The sequence below is a fragment of the Chiloscyllium plagiosum genome, chromosome 20, assembly GCF_004010195.1.
Source record: "Chiloscyllium plagiosum isolate BGI_BamShark_2017 chromosome 20, ASM401019v2, whole genome shotgun sequence".
Taxonomy (NCBI): domain Eukaryota; kingdom Metazoa; phylum Chordata; class Chondrichthyes; order Orectolobiformes; family Hemiscylliidae; genus Chiloscyllium; species Chiloscyllium plagiosum.
The window spans coordinates 48,724,214-48,734,673 of NC_057729.1; the positions used below are offsets into that span (position 1 = coordinate 48,724,214).

The 10,460-nt window shown below is 42.4% G+C and overlaps 1 protein-coding gene across 3 annotated transcripts in view; it reads right to left on the reverse strand.

Annotated features, from left to right (window-relative positions):
* The window catches only part of LOC122560245 (protein phosphatase 1 regulatory inhibitor subunit 16B-like), a 192,958-nt gene that overhangs the window by 126,467 nt on the left and 56,031 nt on the right, over window positions 1–10,460 (reverse strand). For 2 of the 3 annotated variants that reach the window (XM_043710731.1, XM_043710732.1), the window contains 2 exons: window positions 7,355–7,415; window positions 7,015–7,233 (listed from right to left, as the gene is read on the reverse strand). In XM_043710731.1, the coding sequence (XP_043566666.1) occupies window positions 7,015–7,233; window positions 7,355–7,406 (271 nt within the window). In that variant the 5' untranslated portion in view covers window positions 7,407–7,415. Of the gene's footprint in view, window positions 1–7,014; window positions 7,416–10,460 lie in introns of those variants that run through there. The other variant, XM_043710733.1, reaches the window with a different exon arrangement.

Consider the following 10,460-nt stretch of genomic DNA (forward strand, 5'->3'; position numbering starts at 1 on the left):
GTACCAATTCAATTCTTCTGCCATTTCTTTGTTCCCTGTAATATATTCCCCTGTTTCTGTCTTCAAGGGCCCAATTTTAGTCTTAACCATTTTTTTGCCTATCACATACCTAAAAAAAACTTTTACTATCCTCCTTAATATTATTGGCCAGTTTACCTTTGTGCCTCATTTTTTCTCTGCGTATTTCCTTCTTAATAATCCTCTGTTGTTCTTTAAAAGCTTCCCAAACCTCCGTTTTCCCACTTATCTTTGCTATGTTATACTTTTTCTCTTTTAACTTTATATGTTTCTTAACTTCCCTCATCAGCCATGGCCACCCATGCCTCCTCCTAGGATCTTTCTTCCTTTTTGGAATGAACTGATCCTGCAACTTCTGCATTATACACAGAAATATCTGCCATTGTTCTTCCACTGTCATCCTGCTAAAGTATTGCACCATTGAACTTTGGCCAGCTCCTCCCTCATAGCTCCATAGTTCCCTTTATTCAACAGAAATAGACAATAGGTGCAGGAGTAGGCCATTCAGCCCTTCGAGCCTGCACCACCATTCAATATGATCATGGCTGATCAGTCCTAATCAGTATACTCTTCCTGCCTTATCTCCATAACCCTTGATTCCACAATCTTTGAGAGCTCTATCCAACTCTTTCTTAAATGAATCCAGAGACTGGGCCTCCACTGCCTCTGGGCAGAGCACTTCCAATTGTACCCTCTCCCTCTCAAAATTGCAGATTGAAGCTTTTGGGTGTGGCTATTTTCCCTGGAGTGTCAAAGGCTGAAGGGTGACTTTAGAGATTTATAAAATCATGAGGGGCATGAATAGCCAAGGTCTTTTTTCCAAGACAGGGGAGTCCAAAACTAGAGGGCATAGATTAAGGTGAGAGGGGAAATATTTAAAAAGGACCTGAGGGGTAACTTTTTCAAGCAGAGAGTGGTGCGTGTATGGAATGAGCTGTCAGAGGTTTTGGAGGTTTGTACAATGACAACATCTATAAGGCATCTGGATGGGTATATGAATAGGAAGGGTTTAGAGGGATGTGGGCCAAGTGCTGACAAATGGGACTAGGTCAGATTGGGATATCCACTAGGCATGGACATGTTGGACCGAAGGATCTGCTTCCGTGCTGTATGACAAAAAACAGCCAAAAGGAAAAAGTTACTTTAGAAAATTCCTCTTCACGCCTACTAATGTGATGAAAACCAGACCAGCAGATATTTTCAACCACACGCATGAGCCAAGGTGAATACAAGGAGCCTCCCTGTAAAACAGTATCTCCCAATTGAGATCAATTAAACCAGGGCATCTGGTCATTATCACATTGGTGTTTGTGGGAGCTAACTCTGTGTACACTGACTCTCACATTTATTACAGTAGTGACTACATTTCAGAAGTATTTCATTGACTGTGGAGCACTTTGTGTCGCCCTGAAGTTGTAAAATATGGTATATAAATCAGAGATATTTTTAAACACGACAAACTGGGGCATCAGAGGGGAGGCCAATCCTCTGTCCCAGTGTTTCAGCAAACAGAGGCTGAATAGAGCTATTTTCCATGGAGCATCGGAGGCTGAGGGGTAACCCTATACATCATGAGGGATGTGGACAAGGTAAATAGTCATGGTCTTTCTCCCAGGGGAGAGTAATCCAAAACTACAGGACATAGGATTAAGGTGAGAGGGGTAAGATTTAAAAGGGATTGAAGGGACCACCTTTTCACGCAGAGGGTGGTGTGTGTATGGAATGAGCTGCCAGAGGAAGAGGAGGAGACTGCTACAATGACAACATTTAAAAGGCATCTGAATGGGTTTATGAATAGGAAGGGTTTAGAGGGATATGGGACAAACGCTCGCAAATGGGAGTAGATTTGGTTAGAATATCTGGTCATCGTGGATGAGTTGGGCTGAAGGGTGTGTTGCCGAGCTGTATGACTATGAATCTATGGCATATGTGCATTTACAGCATGAAACTATGCTTGGTGTTCAGGAACATTGACAGTAGATCATTTTTCATTTTCTAAACAGGAGGAGCAGAGGATAACTGCAGAACTCCAACTGCTGCTAAGTACAATCAATCAGTTCAGAAACCAAAGATTGCTTGGATTGGCCTGGGACTTTTCTTATCTGCATAATAAATTTGGAGAGAGATTAAGGGGATTGCAGGAGTAGATTTGAGAGGGGGTTATTCTGTAGAAAAAGAAGAAATAGATTGCTCCCGTTTCACCGTTCATTTAGAACATGGATAATTTATTCCACAACATATTCACATTTTTAGCTCCAACTCCCTCTAAGTGAATATACAACACTGATCCACACTAACGAGGTACTAGACATTTTCATATTGGGGAGGAGAGAGAGGCCCTAATTTCTAGACACAGAATGAATGCCCTATTCTGCACCTCCTCCTGTCCTAAACTCCTCTCTGCCCACAGACGCTGTGGCAGACACACTGAACATTTCCAATACTTGCTCCTTTTACTACTTGAACTTGTCCACAAGCTCTCCCCATCTTAACACACTTTTGCTGCACTTCTGCGTTACTCCATTAGGTTGGTTGTGACATTGAACACTGATCCGTGAAATGAGCCTATTTCCATTTCTTGACACCGATGTCTCTCGATTTGATGAATACAAAAATAGAAAATGTAAAACCGTCACATCTGCAATGATTTTGACAGAAGTAAACGTTTTCAGTCTACAGCTGCAAAAGCAAAAACAAAAATATTCTATCTGGCCAAGACAGGCAGGAGCATTGTTTTCACAAATTCTTCGAAATTTGCATAGGAAGAATATTTTACTTGTTGTACTGCCAACCTCCTTCGCTGCAGAAATATCTTAACTCTCTTATTCTGGATATCTCTGCCCCTTATGAAGCAAAGAATAAGAATTTAGCTCCAGTATTGCTGAAAACAAATGATACATTCTGTCAAAGATTTTCATCTGTCGCTCATCATTTCAAATGCAGCCACCTTCATGGATAGGCTGCAGAATTCATCATCCCTTTCCTTTCAATAAACCGATTCCAGATGGTCCTTTGTTTTGACTACAATATTCTAGGGGTATTTATCTAACATTTGATGAATGCAACAAACTTACAACAATACAGAATGAACTGTAAATGGAAACTGATGAGCTGTTGATTAGTAGAATAGGGCTGAGATCATAGGCCCACTACTATGTTCATTTCAGCATCCACCAAACAGCAAGATTGTGGGCTCAATCGCACTCGAGAACAACACTCCACTGTAGTACCAAGGGAGTGCTGCCTTGTCAGAAATGCAGTCTTTCAGATGAGATGCTAATCAAAAGACCTGTCTATACAGTGATACACTGGGAAATTTTAACTGGGTCCTGGACAATATTTCTCCCCCATTAAACGTCATTAAAACCAAAATCTAGTCATAATCAGATTGTTGTTATTATGGAGTTTCCTATGCACAATTACTTGCTGTCATTCCTATATTGGAATGATAACTATAATTCAAAGTATTTACCTGGTTGCAACGTGACTTAGGACATCTGGAGCAAGCAACATAAAAGTCTTTCTTTCTCCCCACCACCTCCCACCCCCCAGTATTCCTCAGGAGGATTTGGGCAGGCTTCATGATTGGATAAGAACACAACAGATGGAATATAAATTGGAAAAATGTGAGGTTATTTACTTTGGTTGGAGGGACATATATGCCGAGTATTTCTTATAGTTGGAAGATAGAAAGTGTAAAGCGTGCAAAGGGTATCCTAACATACAAGTGCAACAAGCTATTAGGATGCTAATGGTACATTATCACAAGAAATTGGGAGTCCAGGTCTCAGTCTTGCTTCGATTGTACAGGAGCTTGGTTAGATCACCCCTGGAATATCGTGCACAGTTTGATCTCAGTGCTTCAGAAAAGATACTATTGCTGCAGAGGGAATATAATGAAGGTTCATCAGATTTACTCCTGGGATGGTTGGACTGTTTAGGATAAAGATAAGGACCTTTTTTTTTGTTTATAAAGAGGGCGGTGAATCTTTGGAGTTCCCCACCTCAGAGGTCTTCATCCCTCCCCCAGTAGGGATTCTGCATCTTCCAAGGCAAGAACTTTGGTGGTTTGTATTTACTCTATCCCACACTAACAAAGCTGCTCACCACCCTGCCTTTGTTGTGCACCCTTTTGAAAAGTCACAGACCTCTGAATATTTAGCTCCCAGCTTTCATCTCAATGAAACCATGTCTGTGTAACGGCAATAAAGATCACATCCATTAACCTGTATTTGTACCCTTTATTTTCCGGAGTACAACATGCTTTAAAGTGAAAATCCATCAATTTTGCCTTGTTACCATTCCTACACCCCTCCCACAAGATTTTATTTGCTGTTGTTGTCCTCCATGTACATGCTGTCCATTCCTACCCACTCATCATTAACCAAATAGATGCCCTGACAATGCTGACACGTCACTTTGCTTTGTAAGCCGACACTTCCCCTCTCCCAAAATCTTCATCCAATCTTATTTGTTGAAAGCCCTAATTATTCAATTCACAATGACAATGGCTCAGGTGAAGTCGAGTCTTCGAGAGCAGTTCCCCTCAACCTCAATACTGGTGCTAATGCCCCATTCCATCCACACCAATCTTCAAGTCACGCATTTAGCACTTTGCCTTTATTTACCCTATGCCAGTTAACTATATAGAGTCATAGAATCATAGAGATGTACAGCATGGAAACAGACCCTTCGGTCCAACCCATCCATGCCAACCAGATATCCCAACCCAATCTAGTCCCACCTGCCAGCACCAGGCCCATATCCCTCCAAACCCTTCCTATTCATATACCCTTCCAAATGCCTCTTCAATGTTGCATTTGTACCAGCCTCTGTAGTAAACCCAAGATCATTATTTTGGGGGTTCTGATGTTTAATATTGTTTTAAAAATCATTCATGACACATGGGCTTCATTACTGGCCGAGCATTTATCGTTCAACCCTAGTTGACTTTGAGATGGTGATGATGAGCTGCCTTCTTGTACCACTGCTGGCCATTTGCGATAGGAAGACCCACAATGCCATTAAGGATGGAGCTCCAGGATTTTGACCCAGTGATATTGAAGGTATGAAGATATATTCCAAAGGCAGCATTGTATTTCAGTAACCTGAAGATACCTACATGTTTTAGGAGTTTATATCATGCACAACCTTTTGGAAATCTATTTACACAACACTGCAATTAAACCTTTATTGGTCAGTGCATTGACTATAACAGTTGGATGTCATGTTGAGGCTGTTCAGGACATTGATTAGACCACTTTTGGAATACTGCATTCAATTCTGGTCTCCTTGCTGTAGGAAGGATGTTGTAAAACTTGAAAGGGTGCAGAGAAGATTTACAAAGATGTTGCCTGGATTGGAGGGTTTGAGCTATAGGGAGAGGCTGAATACACTGGCACTGTTCTCTCCTGGAGTGTCGGAGGCTGGAGGGGTGATCTTCATAGAGGTTTACAAAATAATGAGGGGCATGGAGAATAGCCAAGGACTTTTTTCTGCAGGGTTGGGGAGTCCAACACTAGAGGGCATAGGTTTAAGGTGAGAGGGAAAAGATATAAAAAGGGACCTGAGGGGTAACGTTTGCACACAGAGTGTGGTGTGTGTATGGAATGAGCTGCCAGAGGAACTGGAGGAGTCTGGCACAATTACAACATTTAAAAGGCATCTGGATGGGTATATGAATAGGAAGGGTTTAGATGGATATGGGCCAAATGCTGGCAAATGGAACTAAATTAGGTTAGGATATCTGGTCATCGTGGACGAGTTGGACCGAAGGGTCTGTTTCCATACTGTACATCTCTATGACTCTATCTTTTGAACCCTACTTGTCCCATAACCATTCTTTGTCTTACCTCAGCTCTTTCCATTTGGTCTTTTCTCTCTCCTCCCCTTTCACCGGCCTTTGTAAAACCTGTTAATAAGGATGACCTTCTGCAATGTCACAGCTTTGATCAGATCACAGAGGGTACGCTGTACAAGGAAGCATGAACTTATTTTACAGGGGGCATTCTGAAAGTCCAGTAGCTCCATTCCTCAGATGAGAATATGTTGAGCGGAAGTGGCCAAAATCTCAAAGAGTTTTGAAAGAACAAGTGATCTTTTTGAAATGTACAAAGTTATCAATCTTGGCAGAGTCTACACTGGGGGGGGCTCTCTTCTTCTCCAGGTCAAAAGAGTCATAAAATCAATATACAAAGTAGGCTACTTAGGAGAGAAATTCCTTCACTCAGCGAGTTGAGAATCTTTAAAATTTTTAATGTCAGAGGATTGCAGATTTAACAATTGAATATGTTGAAGCTCAATTGACGTTTGGGTAGGAAGGGAAGAAAGAGAAAAGGAAAGGCTTGAAGGTCCTACTCCTATTCCTAATTTCTAAAGTGAAAGCTGCCTTAGTGGCAGTGGATCATTACAGAGAGAGCGAGAGCGAGAGCGGACTGGTGACAATCATAACCTGATGTCACAGGCGATGGGGAAGTTGAAAAGCTGAAGCGTGATCTCAGGCAGTACAGGAACTGAACCAGAGTTGGTATCACTCTGCATTACACACACAGCTACACACCAGTCAACACACCTCCAACATCAGACAGTCAATTTCAATTGTAAGTGCATCATTTCATGGTTAATGAGAATGTAAGAGTAAAAGGTAGAACCAACCTAATGAAGCAGCAGTGTTCCGAAAGCTAGTGCTTCCAATTAAACCTGTTGGACTATAACCTGGTGTTGTGTGATGTTTAACTTTGTACACCCCAGTCCAACACCGGCATCTCCAAATCATATAAGTAGAAGATTTTACTGAATGACAGTGGTGACATGAGGGGCAGAGTGGCCTGCTCCTGCTTCTTTTACTTCTGTTCTTAAAAAGGACAAGGAGAAATATGGACTATCTAACAGTGTGATATTGAAAAACCATGTAGCAAATAGGAAATAAGTCTTTCAAAATTATTGGAAGTCAGGATTAGAACAATGGTGTCTAAGCAAATTGAGAGATTTACTTACCTTCTTCAATATCATTCCTAGATGAAGCCTCTAAGAGCATAACATTCGGAGTGAAGGAGACTCGTTGGGGATTCCCTGTGTTTTTCTTCTTGTCAGTTTTCCTCTTTTTATTCTGCATCTCTTTCTCATACTGTGCCCATTTTTTCAGCTGCTGCGTCCGGCGTTTCTTTGCAGCTCTGAGGCGGTCTGGGGTAGGCAGCCTCTCCAGGAACGGGAGTTCTGTGAGGAGGTCCATATGATTCGACATCACTGAATGTAGGATCATCAAATGAGGAACCACAAGGATGAGGAGAAACACAGAGAACTCTGTGCACTGATCCAAACCTTTGGTATTACTTACGGGTACTCTTGATGCAGGTGGGCGAACCAGAAGTGAATCCGATCCTTGCCATCACCTTATCCTGCATTACACAAAAACAAAAATCAAAGGATTAATCCATTCAGTTGAGTATATTTAACATAACACTGCAGAGAACAGAATCAAAATGAACCAGAGCTAATAACTGCAGAGAAGCAGGTTAGATTACAAATCCATTCTTGAGCTTAACTTGCAAGTGACCTGAAGAGGAACATTTAGGCTGCGCAGTGGCTCATTTAGGAGAAAGTGAGGTCTGCAGATGCTGGAGATCAGAGCTGAAAATGTGTTGCTGGAAAAGCGCAGCAGGTCAGGCAGCATCCAGGGAACAGGAGAATCGACGTTTCGGGCATAACCCCTTCTTCAGAAATCTCCCATTTCTGAAGAAGGGCTTATGCCTGAAACGTCAATTCTCCTGTTCCCTGGATGCTGCCTGACCTGCTGCGCTGTTCCAGCAACACATTTTCAGCAGTGGCTCATTTAGTTAACTCTATTGCCTAGCATGTCTGATCACAGAGCAGCAAGATCTTGGGCACAAATTTCAATCTGCCCTGGTTTTCCTGGGAAGGCAGAGACCAGGCAAAATTCCCACTTCTCACAATTGCTCCTCCAAGTTAATGCTCCTTCTTGGTCATGGGACAAGAACAAATGGAGGCACAGCACTCAAACTGCAAGGGTCATAAATGATCCCTGGTCTCTTGGGAAAACTGCCAGCCTCCATGTAACAATTTTACATCTTGGATCATTGTTAGCAAGAAAGGTAAAGGACAGCTGTGATGACAAATTGAACACTGATGGGTGAATCCGTTGTTCCAACATACTCCGGGCTGGCATCCCACATTCAACTCCCCATAAACCTAAGATTATCTAAACCTCTGCTGTCCATGTCCTTACTTATATCCAGGTCCAATTCGCCCAATACCCTGATGGGCACCGGCTCCTGATTAAGAAATACCTCTACTTTAAAATCCTCACTTTTCCCCTCCCCAGTGTCCACCAACACACACCCAAGGACTGCCTGGCAACCTACCTTTATTACCTAACTTTCAGACATGTGCCCAAATATCTCATGTAGCTCAACAATTAGGGGGAAGGAAGTAGGCCATTGGGCCTTTTAGCCTGCTCAGCCATTCAGTAAAGCATACAACCATGGTTGATCGGATTGTGCCGTCATCACCACTTTCCTCGCTGGTCATTGCCCGGTTCTGGTTCAGCACAGTCAAAGCACCCTGGGACATTTTACATTAGATTCCCAACATTATGGAAACAGGCCCTTTGACCCAACAAGTCCACATTGACCCTCCAAAGAGTAACCCACCCAGACCCATTCCCCTACCCTATATATACCCCTGACTAATGCACCTAACACTACGGGCAATTTAGCATGGCCAATTCGCCTGACCAGCACATCTTTGGATTGTGGGAGGAAACCAGAGCACCCGGAGGAAACCCACGCAGATACAGGGTGGAAATGTGCAAACTCCACACAGACAGTCACCCAATGCGGGAATTGAACCTGGGTCTCTGGTGCTATGAGGCAGCAATGCTAGCCACTGAGCCACCCAAGGATTCCTAACCCATCTCCTTAAGCATTTGGCCACGACTACAGGTCCCCTTAAAAGGAGCTGTTTAAGTTCTGAAGTGTCACTGGACCCAAAAGATTAACTCTGCTCTCTCTCTTCTCTCCACAGATGTTGCCAGAACTACTGAGTATTTCCAGCAATTTTGGATTCGCAGAATCCACAGTCCTTTTGTTTAGTTTTACATATAAAGTACGTTGGTGCCAATGCTTTGTACAAAAATAATGCTTGGTTCAACTTGTTACTTCATGGCTTGGGTAAAGATGATAATTTATATTCAAATAATGCCGTGAATAAAATGAAACATCCTAAAGCACTGCAAAGAGCATTATAAACCAAACTATACCATGCAGCCACATAAGATGATACTGGATTTGATGGCTAAAATCTTGTTCAGAGAGATAGGCTTGAACTGGGAAAGCGAGATATAGAGGCAAAACTGTGGATGCAGAATTTCCAGAGTTCAGATCCAGGAATCTGAAGGCATAATCATCCAGACCCTACTCCACAGTAAGTAGTAAACAGTAGTTACCGCTTCCAATTGCCTTCTGAACTGAAAGGGAAACAGGTCTTTCAAAACCTACACTGGGAACTGAAAACTCATTTTTCCAAAATTATGCCTTATTCATAAAGTTTGTGTAAGTACAATATAGATGGTTAATTTTGGGCTGCTATGTAAATTGCTATCACAGCTTATATTCACAATGTACATCTATATTTCATGTCAAACATTCACTTGTGCATACACACTGCAAGAGGTTTTACAGTTTCCAGTCCCTCGGCGCATGAGGGTCTTAGACCCTGACCTTTCCCATGAGCCTTTGTGGCAACTGCCCCATGCATTAATGCATCCTTCAATCAATAGTCCTGAACCTTAGAATGTTGCAATACTTGGTCAAAACAGCTCTTTGCATTGGAAGACCAACAAATTTCAGGCAAACCAAAGACCAAATTTTAACAAGTTGAAGATCTTTTGATATCAGTTAATGTTTATCATAATGTACCATGGAGGGGGTTGTGGCCTAGAGGTAACATCCCTGAACTAATAATCCAGAGGCCAGTCTGATGTTCTGAGGACATAGGTTCAAATAATGCGTAAGCCAGAAATTTAAAGTTAATTTCTGTAATGGTCCCCCTAACTGTTGTAAAAACAATGGCCATTGGGTTGACAAATGCCCCTTCAGGCAGGAAATAAAAGAATGACTAGGGTAGGAATAGGTTCAGTCAAGGATGGTAGTGGGAAGTTGCGTGTGGAGGCTGAAGAGATTGGGGAGACACTGAATGAATACTTTTCATCAGTATTCACTCAGGAACAGGACATTGTTGCCGATGTGAATACTGAGTCACAATTAATTAGAATGGACGGCTTTGAGGTATGTAGGGAAGAGGTGTTGGAAAGGGTGAAAATAGATAAGTCCCCTGGGCATGATGGCATTTATCCTAGGATTCTCTGGGAAACAAGGGAGGAGATTGCAGAGCCATTGGCCTTGATGTTTATGTCCTCGTTGTCT